Source organism: Cervus elaphus, chromosome 20 (assembly GCF_910594005.1).
Source record: "Cervus elaphus chromosome 20, mCerEla1.1, whole genome shotgun sequence".
Taxonomy (NCBI): domain Eukaryota; kingdom Metazoa; phylum Chordata; class Mammalia; order Artiodactyla; family Cervidae; genus Cervus; species Cervus elaphus.
The window spans coordinates 57,921,063-57,938,149 of record NC_057834.1 but is presented as its reverse complement, the minus strand read 5'-3'; the positions used below and the strand labels follow the sequence as shown (position 1 = coordinate 57,938,149).

The window sequence follows — 17,087 nt, the reverse complement described above, 5'->3', positions numbered from 1 at the left end:
GGGGAGGACTGGGCGACATCTCAGATCCTGATCTCCAGCTCATCCAAGGGTGTCTGGGTCCACAGGAAAAGGGCCCCATCCTCTCCTTTCCACCCCACCCACCTGCCCCATGGAAGTGGAAGGCAGAGTCTGCACCCTGGAGCCAGACCCCCAACTCACTTTGGCTCCATCACCAATTGCCTGTGCCTTGTAACAACAGTCTCAGGTCTGTTTCCTCATCTGTGAAATGGAGATAACAGTCTTAGGGCTTTTGTGAGCATTCAAAGAGGTAATCTGTGTAAAGTGCTTAGCGGTGTGTAGCCAACTAAGTGCTCGATGATAAGTGTAAGCTATTTTTAGGTTGGGCCAGCACTTAACCCTTTGAAACCTCCCTTGCCTGTGAGATGAAAGTACAAGTGAGAGGCGAGACAGCAGTTGCGAGAGGGGAGTCAGAGGACTTGAGTGTGACCCTGGCTCTGCTACTTACTCCTCTGCTAGGCGGCCCCAGGAAAATCATGGACTCTGGTTTAAGTCCCAAAATCTGGAACTTAGGTCCCTGCTCTATGAAATAAGGCATGACGATGCCAAGGTAGTGTTGAGGATAAAATGGTAAAAGTGTATGAAAGTGGCCAGAGCACAGTAGGTGTTAGTTACATACTAAAGGTCCTGTGTGATTTCTAGGCTCACTAGACCATCACTTACACCTTCCATGCAGTACAGCCAATAGATCAGATTTCCTATCGTACCCTCCCTTTCTCATTTCCAGAAGCTGGCATCTCCTCTGTGAATATATATATATTTTATGTGAATATATATATATATTTAAATATATATATATATATATATATATATTTAAATAGACTTTAAAAGAGCAGTTTTAGGTTCATAGCAAAGCTGAGTAGAAAGTAGCAAGTTTCCACATCCCTGCTTCCCCATCTTTAAAGGAAACCAATCAGTATGGTTCAATGAATGAACTCCTTACTCATTTTTCTCGTTTGGCCCTCAAATTGGGGGCAGCCAATAGGATCCTGGGAGTCTGTGTTACTACCCTGGGTCGTGGGACAGAAGCCCAGAGCTCATCTTTGCAACTTGTATTGGGACTGAGGGCCAGGACAACTTGTAGACCCACTTGGGATCCAGGAAACTGTTTTATCAAGAGCAGGATGGCTGAAGAGGGTGACTATAGAGCTTGACTTCTGGGGTTGGTGGTGAGAGGCTGTGCTGTGTTATGTCAGGACTCTCATGTGTAAAGGCCTTTCTGACTTATTTCTCTTATCTGAACCAGCCAGAGCCCTTACAGGTCCGGACAGTATACCAGGGTACTCCAAACACCCCTCTTATCCCCATGCTTTGATGAAGAGACTGGTTCAGGGTTTTGGTCTTAGCTCCTTGTTGCAATTGAAGGTATGAAAGAATCAAATAGAAAAGGCCAACTCCTAGGGTCTTATCCACTGGAAAGGCTAATTTAGTAGGTCTTGATGGGATATGCATTTAAAAAAGCAAGTTACTGATTCTGTCGCAGGAAATCTGAGAACACTATGTTAGAATTCTTGAAAATAAACCACCCTGGTTAACCTCCCCGGGGGGAGGACTCTTCCAGCAGACATGCAGTCCTCAGGAGCAAGGTCTCTGCCTGGTCATCTTCACACCATGGTCCCAGAGTAAACATTATATGGAAAGACCCCCCAACACAGGACAGCAGGCTAAGCAGTTGTCTGGCTTGGCTAAAGGCTAAACGGGGGTGGGCAGTAACCTCCACTAAAAGAAATATTTTGGAGTCAAGTTGCAACTCTTTTAAGGTCCTAAATGAAATGGGTTAGGAACGACTATGAGTAAGAGCAGCAGGAGAAATGTGAGAGGGGCAAGTGCGCAAGTGTTGAAGGTAAACTCCTCAGTGCTGTCGTCTGTTGAACCTGCTAAAGGATCATGTAATTCAAGTGAGTAATGACATATAGCTGCATCCAGAAGGAAGAATGTAGCAACCAAAGCTGAGAAGCTGTACTGGGGTGGATCAGCTATACTTCTGGGGAGGAAGAAAAAGAAATCTGGTCTTACAAACACCCATGGCGGGGTAGATCTTTGAGAGCATGAAGAAGAAAAAAGTGAGTAGTTTTTCCCATAAACTACCTAATACCCTTCATGTAGGACTTACAGACACATCGTCCTGGCTCATTAATTGATGTTCTCTGATTGCTGGGGTTCGATTTTTGAAGCTAGAAAAGTGGAGAAACTTTCATATTAACAAACTGTAGCTTAGTCATTTTAGTAGGTCAGGTAATAAAGTCCAGTCTGTTTTATTTCTAACCCAAATATTGCAAATATACAGAAAATTACCAGTACAAAGTTAAACACATCCAGATTTATTTACACAGTGCTAAAGAAATTTGAGTTTTATTTCCATTTTGTGGAATTTTATTCTGGGGTCTGGCTTTGTTGTGCAACTGACATAGGTCATTGAAACTTGATTATCCCACCTCACATGCAATTTCCTGTCCCAAGGGAACAGAAAACTTGGGTTTTTAGCGCACATGCAGTAATGATCTTAATACTGCTTTAGACTTGAGTAGGAAGGCTATCTGACAGCTTGGGGAGGAGGCAGAGAAGTTACAGAACCAGGAGGGACCACATGCTCAGACAGGGAACAGGAAACAAGAGAGGGATGGATACCAGGCACACATGGGGACCCTGAGCATATCTGTGCACGAGGATAAGGAGGGTACCATCAAAACCCTACCCTCCTCCCTGGATGTCCAAACACAGGAGGTGGGCAGAACCATCAGGAACATTCAAGTCAGGTGACTACAAACTGAGGGCATGCGGAGGATGAGAACTGCATTAAGGATTTGGGCATATCATTAACATGTACACTATACAGTTTATACATGTATATATGTACACACACACACATATATATATAGAAAGGTACAGATTAGTTTACGTTATTCTATATAAACAAGAATGCTTAAGAATGTACCGGTGTGAAAAAAAAATGCATACAGTAAGCTGTTGAAGACAATTTCTAATTAGAGTTCTGATTCTTATTGTTATAATGCAAAGTAGCCAAGAAATCAACATATTCCTGCTATTTCAATCATCCTCCATGAGGGCGAGGCCTCGGCCCTCCTGGGGCAGGACGGTGTCCCTGGCGCAACCTGAGCTGGGCAAACTGGTGGCAGATGGAACAGTCTGGCCTCCCTATCACTATCATGTGGAAATCTTAAACTTTGGTTTTTGTTTGAAGGACATGTAAGTCCATGTTTATTTACCTGCTTGAGGGAAGGTAGTAGCAAAGTTGAAAAGCTGAAGCTCTTCCTATTTTAGCAGTTCCAAGTACCCAGGTTAATGTGGGGCAAGGGGGCGGTACCAACAGTGAGCATGGTGAGCTCCAAGCCACTGCACACAGAAGCAGGGCTCTTTAAAGCTCTCCTAAGAGGAAACACGAAACTCTCTACTGGAATCATTTGCTTAGAAAACAAAGACTGAAGCCAGGCCAGTCCTGCCACGTGGGGTGGATGTGGACAGCCCTGCACTCCTCTATCCTTGTCCCATGGTGAAGGCCACGGGAGAACCAGCTGCTGACAGAGCCAGTGGTGGCCAGCACATTACTGATCTGCCAGGGATGAAAGGCCAGCTTCGGCATGCAGGGGCCCAGAGGTAAACCTAAGAATGAGACAGAAACACTGGAAAGCCTATTCAGAGGCAGATGACAAATTCTAAAGCTTTAGTTACAGCTCATCTATTGACTCTCCTGAGCCCAGCCTAGAACTGCCACAGTCCCCCAAACACTTTCACTCTTCTAAGTGGCGTTCCCATTCCATGAACAGCTTAGGCCTATGCATCCCTGGTCTCAGGTCTCAATGAAAACCAAAAGCCATCTTAAGTCCAAGACACCTGTCCACAGAACATGAAAGATGGTGAGTTCGCCACCTGGATTTCAGAGCTCAGATCACTCTGGACAGTCTGCTATGTCCAACCTACCTTATGACGCTAATTTCTATTACTGAAACAATCCCTTTTGCTATTAAGCCTGAGACTACACAACTTTATTTTCAGAAATAATCCTCCAACCTGACACCAGTAGGACAAATCAGAAATCTTTCTTTCTTAGGAGCTATCGTGGATCTATTAAGCTGTTTTTGTCTTGGGCCGAGGACATAAGCCCAAGCATATCCCTTGTGAGAGATGCGGAAGGCTAGCCAGCCAGTCTTGCTAGCAGTCCTCAAACCAGCTAAGTTCTCCAGCCAGTCATGGGTGGGAGGACAAGGGAAATGGAGAGGGTGACTCATCAGTGGAGATTCCATTCCCACACTCTTGAACCACCGTGACCCTCAATGATGTAAGGGGCGGTTTCTAAACACATACTCAAAATTACCATTACTTTTGCTTTCACCCATGAAGAACAGGAGAAGCCACGAAAAATTTCCTGTTTACTAAGGTGGCAAAAGAGCTCTACATGCTACTCTGAAAGAAGGGCCATTGTGCCCTGAAGAACTGCAAGACGTTTGTAAGAAAGCAGCCTGCTCCCACGTGGCAGCAAGAGCATCCATCAAAGTGCATGAGATCCAAAGACAATCACCGTCACCACTCGGGACTCACAGGGACCCTGACACCTTTACTCCATTTTTGTACCTCAGCTCCATCTCTAATGGGGATTACAAACCCTGCGTTTTTTTTTTTTTTTAAGAATGCTGTGAGGTTCAGATGACATAATGTAAGTGAAAAAGTGCCATGAAAACTACCAAGTTCTACAGAAACCCCAGATATCGCTGTAGGTAAAGAGCCCTAGTCTTACATGGTTAGAGAAGAGTATTAGCTCTCTTACATGTAAAACTAATCAGAGAACCACCGTATGTTGGCACATCTACTTCGGTGGGTATTTATGGGGAGAAGAGTGTATGGTCTAAGTAGGTCTTCTCTGGGCATCAAATTCACATGGGGCAGGAGGTGAAGGTGAACGGGATAAAAGCTGAGACTTTTTAATCATTTGTGAGCTGGTGTATCTTTGGAAGTACTTTCAATTTAAAAACCTTACAAAAGGAATGAGATTTTCCTAAAAAACTAGTGCTCTCTGGCTCTAACAAATATGAACTCTCTTCACAAAAACTGCCTTAACTTTATAGTGCCCTGACTTACATTAATCTTACTGCAATTTCAAAGTCTCTCTAAAATTCTCCATCCACTCCCTCCCCTGCTTTCCCTACTGCTGTTAATCCATTCTGGTGAGAAGACAATTCAGCCATCTGCTCATACATTCTGACAAAAGTTCATTTGGCACATTTACTTTTTCCTGACTTTCTAGCCATAAAATGAACTAGCAGCAAAATGGCAGTTATCAAAGAATGTCCCAATCATAATTATTGGGAGAAAATGTGACCAGCACAGTAGGTGTGCTAAGACTGAAAACGTACTACTATGTTCGAGCATAGCAAACAGTCAAGCTGTACGAAAACTGATTACAGCTTTCCATCGCTGTCTGGCCACCCAAAAAGCCACCTCGTTACATTTTCTAATTTATTTCATTTTTTAAAAATGTCAAAGGGAACATTTTTTTAAAATTTAAAATATGAACTTAATGTATCACACAAAACATCAATCTGCACTAGAAGTGTGTTTTTCAGTTGGTTTGGCTAAAAGTTTCAAGCCAACAAATTACTTGGCAAAGCTGGGGAAGTGGAGGGGTAAGGAGGAGAACTTGGTAACAAAACTGGTTTCTTTTTTAAAAGCCTAAATCTGAAAACACGTCTAGTCACGGCTCCATGTAGAGCAGCAACCTAAGAAGAAGCGAATAAGCAGCCATTCTAATGATTCACGGATGAGCTGTCCTCAGAGGCTGCGCTGCACACGCCACCAGCCGCGCCAGTGAAGAGGTTGCTCAGCCTGGGCACCCAGCTTGAGCCCCATCCTTGAGCAAGTCCACTGGCATACACATAAGGCCTGGCCTGAAAGATCTCAGAAGAAGCAAGAATTTCTCCTTTAATAGGTGCTAAATCTAGTCAATTCTCTGCTGTTCCCTTCTTCCTGCCCCAAGTTAAAAATATTGCCCTTTAAGTTTTCCTGATTTAGTGTCTTGGAAGCACATGTAAGTTAGTTGCCAAAGGGCAATTAACAAGGGTATTGCCTAATTAAACAGGGGAAAAGAAAAATCACTGTGGCCTGTGGCTCCTGAAAGAAAGAAAAACAAAAAGCAGTGATCTGTGTGAGGAGCTGGTGCGCACTATTCTTGGAGCGGGGCTGGCCCCAGAGGGAGAGAGGCTGCCCAGGCTGTGCCAGTCATCGCAGCCTCGTTGCTCATCCCTGCAGCTGCTTCGTGGCGCTGGCACTGTCCAGGGACAGCACAGCCCGGGGACGGCACCAAGGGCTTCATGAGAGCTGATGACGAAGCTGGCCGGTGCTCTGGGGTGGGTGCCACACAAAACATGCGACTGTGGGGTTAGTGAAAAGTTCCCTTCAATTCCATTTCATTTCCCTTAAAAACCAAAACCAAAAAGGGCCCATACCTTGCAAAAACACAGAACTCGTAAAGTTAAAGAATCAAAAATTTCCCCTCTCTTCTCCAAGCCAATTGTCAAGAGTGTTTTGGGTCCCCACCCCCCTATTTCTTTAGTGTAGGTCCTTTTGGCTTTGATGGAAGCAGCAGAAACAGAGCTGGGTCCTTCGCAATGGGAAATTTATTTCCCTAAGTCGGAGCCACAGGGAGTGTAGGAGGTACTGTGGATCCATCATCCATACTCGGTCCCAGCTCTTTTGAGGAGCTATTCCAGAAGGTCCTGAAAAAAAAAAAGATATGGGCCATATTATTTACAGACCAAAAAAAGAAAATCCCTAATCCTTATTTTGAAAGCCATTACGTAGCTTCTGGGTTGGCCAAGTCTTACAGTCATTAAGTTGCTGCCTCTAGCTTATACCCTCTGTTGCTTCAAACATACCTTGGTCATAAGAAAAGAATCGCTCTTTTTAAAAACTTCTGGACCACCCCTCAAGAAGAAACAGTCTCACCTCATCTGAGTCATCATGATAACCGCTTTTGTGCGTGTGGGAGGCCGTGTCCAAAGCATCCACACCATCCACACCATTAGCCTCTGCGTGCTGCTGGAGCACCGAGTATCGATGCACCAGGAACCTGTGGGTGGAAACCGCTGTCAACCCTCGCGCGGTGAGGAAGAACGTGTTTCTTATAGGGCTGTGGACTTCCCAAGTCTTACACACTCACAGAATGAGTCACACACACAGGAAGCACAGCCTATGGTTGGTATATGAAAAATGGAAGGAAAGATTTGGGTCAGATGTTTCAGTCACGTCACTTCAACTAGTCAGTTTTCGCCAGCAGCAGACTCTGCCCTTGGCTGACTTGTGGGTTGACTGACTCCGGTTCCTTACCTTCCGCCACAGACGTATTTCTTCACAATGAGCACTCCTGCTATGACTGTGACCAGCATCAATCCCACAGTGGCCAGGATAATTGGAACAGAATTTGACTTGGAATTCTTGATGAATTAAAACACAAACACAAACAGTTTTGGGCGTGCATATTCCAGGACTGAATTCAAAGAGGCTGCTTGATCTCCTATTTCTCTGTTCAATGATCTGTACCTCTAGGCACTTAATGATGAAATGTTCCCAAACCCCTCAAGATGACCATCTCGGTGCTACCAGGAGAAGACCACAGCTGGCAGAGGATAATCAAAACTTGAGCTGCCTTGAAGCTGTCAGACTAGTGCAAACTCAAGGGCTTTAATGTCAAAGTTACACTGGAAGCTATGGCAATTACCTAGATCAAATATAATTGTGACTGTTCCCATGACCACTGCTTATAAGTCTTGGAGCTTTTAAGGGTGAAGCAGAGAGGGAGACCATGATAGTAGGCGGGCTGAACGAATCTAGTATAGGGCCATCACCTGGGAAGGAGCTGTGCCAATGCTATGTCAGGCAGGCCCTCCCATGACACCAAGATTCGTTTCTTAAGTTTTGGTATGTTGTTATAAATAAGCTTCATCATATCATTGTTTGAGTGTGACCTACCTGCTTCTGGGTGGGAGATAGGGAGTGTGTGTTTTCAGTGTATCCCAGAGGAGGCGGAGCTGGATTCTGGGACAAGCTGTGTCCCTGTGGGCGGGAGTCCTGTGCAATCACACACACAAACACTCTGAGGACAGCCACCAGGAGTGCAGGGCAGTGATGCAGAGCAGCAGGAGCTTGCCCCCAACAAGTACACACACCCACACACTCTTCTCCCCTGCCTTCTTCCACCCCATGTCAGGCCCTCACTCCTGAGGTTAGACAGCAGGGACTGAAGACTGCCCATCTCTCAATTTCCAGACTAGGAATCTGGGGTCTACAGTCTTCTGTTCCCAGTCACACTGCTGGGCCAGTGCTTCTTTATCAAGAGGGTTCCTCTTACCAGATCCCCATATCCTGGCCAGACAGTTCAGTGCTACAGATTTGGAATCATCCCCCAAACTTGCTTCTAAATCAAAACCAGCCCCTTATTACCACAGTTGAGGTTTTCATTCTGAACACACCTGACATGACTCGGCACAGAGATCCCCACTAACTAGGGTCCCATGCCCTTCCCTTCCACACGGGCAAAACCCCAGCCCTTGATGGCAGGACTTGTTGAGTCTTTTTTCTAAGTGACTCTGAGCCTCAGAAATGTTCTCAACGCTAAGCTTCTAAGACTTGGATAAATACTGAGCACCATTTTCCCTCCCCCAAAAAAGTTTTCAGCAGATGAGCTTATTGTTGGCTTAAGTGACCATCCTTCATCCTAACAGTTTCCTGTGCAATGGGAAGCCTGACCTAAGTGCTCTGGCCACTTGTATTAGGTGACAAAGTTCTCAACACACTGTAACTTCGACTATTCCTGGCAGAACTCGAAACCCCACTTGTATCTACACCAGATCTACTTTAACATACCTGCTTTTCTGGACTCAAAAAGTTGCTTGTGCATTTCTTTTTCAAGTCTTTCACTTCTCGAACTGGATTCACGCCACCCTGGCATTTGTCTCCTGGAATTTTCCGGTACCTGAGGGGCAGAGAAAAGGTGTTGACAGAATACAAGGAGGCACTTTCTGGATTCTTGCTTACTTCCTGAAAACAAGATCTGAAAACCTGCCCAAAAACATCTGGTCCTTACACCATCTCCCAGGCCTTGGGGGAGACCCACAGGGGCGTGGGGGGATACTCTGTAGCTTTAGCCCTTGGACAGACCACACATCCCTTGCCCGGCTGCAGTGACATGCCGACTTTCTGCCCTATGTGACTGCTGGGGAGAGCTCGTCAGTACGCAGTACAGACACAGGGGAGGGCAGAGTTATCAGGGAGTAGTCAGGCTCCTCTACAATGGCACTCTCTGCGATGGTGACTATTTACTTTTAAATTAATCAAAACCACTTCAGTTCCTCACTCTAGTGTCAATAGCCACAGAGGGCTAGGGGCCGCTGTATCAGACACAGCAGATTACAGAACACATACCCCATCACAGAAAGTTCTACCAGACAGTGTTTTTCTAGACTCTCTCAAACACTCAGGAGCGTGTGGAGGGAGCGCTCTCTCTGTACAGTGGGGACGCGGGCCCGACGCGGGGGGAGCGGCCACCTCACCCGTTTGTGGTCAGGTGCTCTTCTCTTCCGTACAAACAGAACTCCAGGTCATGGCCCTTCAGTTCCGGCTGCTCCACACACTTGGAGTCATTTTCTGGACGGAAGTAGCCAAAATCACTGTAAGAATCAGCAAAGAATGTATCTTTCAAAGTTGCTGAAAGACAGGAGGCAAATAGTGGTGAAGGCTTTATGTGGGGCTGCTGCTGCTGCTAAGTTGCTTCAGTCGTGTCCGACTCTGTGCAACCCCACAGACGGCAGCCCACCAGGCTCCCCCGTCCCTGGGATTCTCCAGGCAAGAACACTGGAGTGGGTTGCCATTGCCTTCGCCAATGCTCGAAAGTGACAAGTGAAAGTGAAGTGACTCAGTCGTGCCCGACTCTCAGTGACCCCATGGACCGCAGCCTAGCAGGCTCCTCCGTCCATGGGATTTTCCAGGCAAGAGTACTGGAGTGGGGTGCCATTGCCTTCTCCGTTATGTGGGGCAGAGGATGGTTAATATTCCAGGCCTGGGTTGCCAGAAAGCAGCTAAGGAAGTCTGTGACATATAAAGAGGTCTCTTTAGGAACAAAAGCACACAGAGAGGGCTTAACTGGGGCGGGTGGAAATGGCTTATGGATTGGGCCTGCTGGACTGAGGACTCAGTAGCTAGGAGTTCCACACAGACAGCTCACGCTCAGGGAAGGGAAAGCGTGCAGTCTATAGGGGGTGGGGATACATGCAACTAAGACACGGAGAAACAGTGCGTCAGCCACAGACCTAAATGCAGGGGCACTTAGCAATTCTTTCATCTCCAAATAACTCATTATGTTATACCCATGAGAGTGTATATCAAACCTTTCCTGCCTTCCCCACATCTGTGTCCCTCCCTCTCAGCCTCTTAGATGGTGCCTGACGCCAATGTGAATGCCTGTTCCTGCCCTCCATTTCATCCCATCGCTCCATAGTGCCCCCTGACCTGTTCTTTCTCTGCTTTCCCCAAAGAAAGGACAAGCAGGGCCTTGGCACCTCGTGCCCCTAGGTGGGGGGTTGCTTCATGGACAGTGTGGAGGGACTGCCAGTCCCCTCACCTGGCGGCTTCTCCTTAGACTGCACCTGTCCTCTTCCTTCACCACCCTCTTTCCCTTATTGACCAAATTTCTCTTTTACTTGTTCTGTTTTACTCATTTACTTTTTATTCTCTGCATCTTGGCTTGAACCCCCAGCTGCAACCTTTAAAATGAAAGTCTGTGCCCCCGCAGGCCCACCAGTCATCCGACCTTGGGGGCTTTCTCTGTCTTGTTCACGTTGGCCACCTGGCACACCGCTGTGCCCACCCACTGCAGCCCCGAGAGCTGCACTCATCTGTTTCTCTGGTCACTGTTGGCTCTGCTCTCTTCCTAACACGTAGGTGCAGATGTTTTCCAAGATTCTAGCATTCATTCTCTTACTCTGTAATCTGCTCTCCCTTTGTGAGCTTAACTATTTGCTGCGACTAAAACTTCTAGGTTTGGACTTTCCTGGTCGTCCAGTGGAGAAGAATCCACCTGCCAATGCAGGGGACATGGGTTTGATCCCTGTCTGGGAAGATTCCACATGTCTTGCAGCAACTAAGCCTGGGAGCCACAACTACTGAGCCTGTGCTCGCCACAACAGAAGCTACCTCAGTGAGAAGCCTGCACACCGTGATGGAGAGGAGCCCCTGCTCGTCACAACTAGAGAAAGCCTGTGCACAGCAACAAAGACCCAGCTCAGCCAAAAACACAAATAAATTAAAAATTTTAAAAAATTAATAAAACTTCCAGGTTCTACCTCTCTTGAGCTCTAATCCTAGATTTTCAAATACTTGATGAACACTGCCACATAAATCTGTTGACAGAACCTCAAAGAAACGAAAATGTATGTTCAAAATGTATCACGTTTCCTCCTTTGTGCTGGCCTCTCCTTGTCCTTTCTTTACATTTGTCCAGGGCACTATCTTCCTCCGCACCACTGAAGTTGGAAACTTAGCCTGAGCACCCGCATCTGGACCCCCTTTCTGTCCTGTGACAGCCACGGCTTCCCCTCACAGCCTATCTTCCGGCATACTCTTTCTTCTTGAAATTTATTTATTTATTTATTTTTGGCTGCCCCGGATCTTTGTTGCTGCAGGTGGGCTTTGTCCAGCTGCGGCAAACGGGGGCTACTACTTGCTGTAACGTGCGGCTGCTCACTGCGGCGGCTCCTCCGGTTGTGGGGCCCAGGCTCTAGGCGCCAAGGGCTTCAGCAGCTGCAGCATGTGGGCTCAGCAGTTGTGTGCAGGCTTAGCTGCTCTGAGGCATGTGGGATCTTCCCAGACTAGGGATTGAACCCATGTCTCCTGCATTGGCAGGTGAATTCTTCTCCAGTGAGCCATCAGGGAAGCCCCAGCACAACCTTCCTGATCATGCTGTCGGGGGTCTACGCTCACATCAGTCCACTGGCTTTAATGATCTGCTTCTTTCCAGATGTACAGTCAAACCTTACAGCTCATCGGGGCTCAGCTCAGAGGCCACCGCCTCTACAGAGCCTCCCTGATCCAACTCCTTTTAGGTCTGGATGGAAGGATCTCTCCCTGCTCTAAATCCATAAGGTACTTACTACTTTCTGTTTTCAAACATAATCATGTGACTCTTACCAAAAGATCCTATAATAACATTTCTGTTATCACGTTTGCACTGCCCTGTGCATAACAAATATTCAATGAATATTTGGTAAATATATAGATGCTGCTTGCTGAAGGGAGAGGGTAAGAAGAACAAGAGAAGACATCATGCCTCCAATAGTAAGGTGAAATTTCTGGCAAAAGCTTTGTGTGTTCAATCCAAAATTCCAGGCACCACACCCTGCCCACTCACAAAGCACACATTCCTGAGGCACGCGGGGTATGTGTTCAGGCTCTGGGGCAGAACTGCCACGTTCGCATCCCAGCTCTGCCACGTGACAGTAAGTTAGTCATAACCCTTCTGTACCTTTGTTTTTCCCTCTGTGAAGTGTAAATAACCACAGCACCTACCTCATTCAGCTGCTGGGAAGTGTAAGGCAATGTTTAAAAACATCAGCTGCTATCATTAGGATTATGTGATTATCAAATACAATATGTAGACTCAGGGAGTCTAGATTTTAATGATGGAATCTAATCTATACATAAGAATTAAAAATATAGTAAGTGCTGTAAAATGGAGAAGGCAATGGCACCCCACTCCAGTACTCTTGCCTGGAAAATCCCATGGACGGAGGAGCCTGCTAGGCTGCGGTCCACGGGGTCGCTAAGAGTCGGGCATGACTGAGTGACTTCCCTTTCACTTTTCACTTTCACACATTGGAGAAGGAAATGGCAACCCACTCCAGTGTTCTTGCCTGGAGAATCCCAGGGACGGGGGAGCCTGGTGGGCTGACACCTGTGGGGTCGCACAGAGTCGGACACGACTGAAGCGACTTAGCAGCAGCAAGTGCTGTAAAAATATAGCAAGTGCAGTGGGAGCCTAGATGAGGAAAAACTGGGGAAGGCTTTAGGAGGCAACATCTGAGCTAAAGTGTTAAAGGCCAAGGAGGAATTCACCAGGCTTGGGGGTCAAGCAGCAAATGTGGAAAAGACCTTCCAGGTAGGAGTAGCAGCATGCGCAGTGGCATGGAGCTCTGAAGCCGCAGAGCATGTTTGGAAAAAAGAAGTAGTTCAGGTGACCAAGAGTCAACCTGTGGGCCATTAATGGTGAGAGAGCCCTTCTGGTGAGAGAGCCCTTCAGAGTCTGACAGTATCCACAAACTCCAGCCCTATTGTAACATCCAAGTGACCTGGGTGCCATTCTCCCTTGTAGAAATAGAGAAGGGAGGGCCCCTGGCCATTCCACACACAGATGTGAGCCACACAGGAGGAAACACACTGGGTCAGACTGGGGTTTGTTCAGTCCCACACTCTGTCACCTACAGTTTGGGAGAATACATTGTAGGAGGATAGGACTGCTATCTTCCTGTCTTCTTTTCCAAATCCACTTCTACCTCCCTGAGAGCATCTTCTGCAGCTAACAAGTTCCATAAGATTAGTGCCTGTGATGTGAAGCAGTTCCTCTTATCTGCCCTAAACGAGGCTACCAAGGGACTCCCTCATCCCTGTACAATCAACTAACCCTGTGCCAGCCACGAAACCAGTCCTTAAGCCTGGATGGTTCTGAGCTCCAGGGGTCCACCTCGATGGCTCCTGAGCCTTGACGGGACACAGAGACCAAAGATGCTGATGTCATCTCCTCTCAGGACAGAGCCACGCTCTCTCTGGCTTCAGTACTGCAGACAACTCCAAAGCTAGCCCTACCTGCTGAACCCAGGCAATCAGGCTGTTCACTAAAGCCCCGTTTCCCTAAGCTCTCAGCTCCCGCCCCACTGTGCGTGGTGCTTCTGTCCTATCGCCTTCCCTCTCTGCTTTCTCACTCTCATTCTCATTCTACACTCCTCTCCTTCTCCACACGGGTAAGTCAGATTTCGGGGGTTGTTGCTGGTTCTGCACAATAATTAATGGTCTGATACAATAATGTTATTTGTCCAATTACTAACAATTCTGCTTCCCTTCCTCTGTGCCTCAATTTCCTTGAGGAAAGAAGCAGCAACAGTTTTTCCACTCTTGAGGAAAAAAGGGAAAAAAAGGACTGAAATAATTTCAACTGTCTTTTGCCTCCTCCAGCACAGGAAGTGGCTGACAAGGATCTGAGGGGTGCAGATACCAGAGGAAGTCCTCCAGGGAGCAGGGACAAACGGACGGCTGCTTGGTCACAACATAGTTTCGACCATTCTGGCAGACGGATGACTTGCGTAGCCGGAGGTATTGTTCTTTATAGCCTAAAATGCAGCCATCTCCATAATCTCCAGGGTCTGTAGAGTGAGCCAGCCAGATGGTATAGTCCTTCTCTTCACCTAAAAGAAAGATAGGCTCTTCAGGAAACTGCATGAATCCACCCATGTGAGACAGCTGCCAGGCAACAGAAAGAAGGAGGAGAGGAAAAGTACAGATGTCTGACTTAACCTATTGCTTCCCTTTGGAACTGCAAAAGAAAGTTGCATTAGTGGGAGCCTACTAGCGATCGGCCTTTCCTCAAGCCAAGGGGAGAGTCTTTGCAGTTCACAGCCCATTTGAGTTCTAGGAAAAACCTTCTTGTGCAGCGTGGATGGAGAACCTCTAAAGTTACTTACAGACTGAGAGGTGGCTGTCGTTAAGTCTTGAACACTGTGCTCTCAGTGGGGAGCTGTCAGAGGTAAGCAACCAGATGTTTGCCTCTAGGGCAAGACGCCAATTAACCAAAAGCAAGGGTTTAATTGTTCTACAGGTGAGTATGCTTCCAACGGAAGAGGAAACATTCTCTTTCTAGTATCTGTGCTGAGGAAGCGAGCACAGACATTCTCTAGCCTTTTAACTCCTGTTGACTGGCTTTCACATGAAGACTGCGGATGACAGTCAACCTGGCTCAGTGCGTCAGATCACCCACTCCTGGAAAAGTGACTCAAAGGCTGTGGCCTAAAGGCTGCGGGTTAGGCTTTTATCCTTTGGGAGATGAAGACTAGCACCAAGCCTGTTAAAGAGCAGTGCCTAACCAATCTTTTAATGATGTCAAACTTCAGGGATAACTGTAGAAGCTGCCTGCATCTGCAGAGGGGAAAACTCATAAGCCAGCTCTTTTACAGTCTATTTAATGAATTTAGATTATAATGACTTTCTGGTTTTAAATCATTGAAACATCTTGTAGAAAAGGTCCAAACCAAGTGCTCTACTTCCTACAGGAGTCACTAAATTAACATGCTAAGGAAATGGGCCCCTAACACAGTCTAAAAAAGTCAGGACCAAAATTTAACCCAAGCATCTTGAAACTTTATATCTTCTTTCATATTATGCCAAGCAATCACGGGTCACAGGTGGTCACTTTTTGTCCAATTTTTCTTTTATCCTTCTTATTTTCAATACAGTGTCAGCATCTTTAGTACTGGGGGTCTGGGTTTGCTTGTGATTCTTTAGGAATACCATGAAATGAATATTTTAACTCCTCCTCTGAAGCCATTTTCTGGGTCTCTAACATGTCTTCCAGTTTGAAGTCACAGCATTCAGAAATGGTCAGTGTGGGCTTCTTGCCTGCTCAGGAGCCAGTCTAGAGTCTCAGTTGTGACTGACATTCAAGCCAAACTCTTTGCATGAAAACTTCCTTACTTCAACATTTTAATAAATGACATAATCAATTAGATGTAACACATTTTCCTCTTAAGTTTCCGCTTTATAGTTCTGCTGTAACCAGTGGTAAAAAACCCTAAAGTCTTATGACATAATTTTAGACAAACATAAACATGCATTATCCTTACAAGCAGAAAAAAACTCAGAAAATGCTAGAAATCTAAAGAGCAAAACTAAACTCTTCTAGATATCCACATGTGGCTGGTGTGAATTGAGATTTACAGTAAGGGTGAGTGTAAAATATGCATCAGATTTTGAGGACTCAGAAGAAAAAGAATATAACAGATAACCACATGAAAAGATGCTCAACATCATTAATTATCAGAGAATCAAAATTACAATGAGGTATCACCTCACACCAGTCAGAATGGTCATCATCAAAAAATCTGCAAACAATAAATACTGGAGAGGGTGTTGAGAAAAGAAAACCCTCCTACACTGTTGGTGGGATGTAAATTGGTGTAGCCTCTATGGAAAATGGTACAGAGGTTCCTTAAAAGACTACAAATAGAACTACCATATGATTCAGCAATTTCATTTCCGGGCATATACCCAGAGAGAACCATAATCTAAAAGGATACATGTGGACCCCTATGCTCATAGGGGCATACTGCACTCCATACTGCCCCACTGTTTATAACAGCCAAGACATAAAAACAAAAGCATCAACAGAGGAATGGATAAATGGTGTGGTACATATATACTATGTTGTAGACAGTGGTGGTACATATAAACTATGGAGTATTACTCAGCCATATTAAAGAATGAAATAATGCCATTTGCAGTGACATGAATGGGCCTAGAGATTGTCATACTAAGTGAAGTAAGTCAGACAAAGATAAACATCATATGATATCACTTATATGTGGAATCTAAAAAAAGGTACAATGAACTTATTTACAAATAGAAATATCCACAGATATAGAAAACAAACTTATGGTTACAGGGAGAAAGTGGGGAGAGTGATGAACTGGGAGACTGGGATTGACATATACACACTAACTGTATATAAAATAGGTAACTAATAAGGACCTACTGTAGCACACAAAGAACTCTACTCAATACTCAGTTTATATAGGAAAAGAGTCTAAAAGAGAGTGGGTATATGTACATGTATAACTGATTCACTATGTTGTATAGTGAAACTAATACAGCATTATAAATCAACTATACTCCAAAATTTTTTTAAAAAAATCTTTAAAAAAGAGTGTAAAGTATTTCACTAATAATTATAAAATAGTTTTACATGTTAAAATGATATTTTAGACATACTGAAATAACTATATTATTAAAATGAATTTTGCCTC

General features: G+C 45.6%; 1 protein-coding gene across 4 annotated transcripts in view; it reads right to left on the bottom strand.

Moving 5' to 3' along the window:
- Positions 1-2,249: 2,249 nt before the first annotated feature.
- The window catches only part of SORT1 (sortilin 1), a 63,751-nt gene continuing 48,913 nt past the window's right edge, over positions 2,250-17,087 (bottom strand). For 2 of the 4 annotated variants that reach the window (XM_043876797.1, XM_043876798.1), the window contains exons 15-21: positions 14,288-14,477; positions 9,579-9,695; positions 8,893-9,001; positions 7,999-8,097; positions 7,357-7,463; positions 6,976-7,099; positions 2,250-6,746 (exon numbers count right to left, since the gene is read on the bottom strand). In XM_043876797.1, coding sequence (XP_043732732.1) covers positions 6,732-6,746; positions 6,976-7,099; positions 7,357-7,463; positions 7,999-8,097; positions 8,893-9,001; positions 9,579-9,695; positions 14,288-14,477 — 761 coding nt within the window. In that variant the 3' untranslated portion in view covers positions 2,250-6,731. The remainder of the gene's footprint in view (positions 6,747-6,975; positions 7,100-7,356; positions 7,464-7,998; positions 8,098-8,892; positions 9,002-9,578; positions 9,696-14,287; positions 14,478-17,087) is intronic. The other 2 variants (XM_043876799.1, XM_043876800.1) reach the window with 1 other exon arrangement.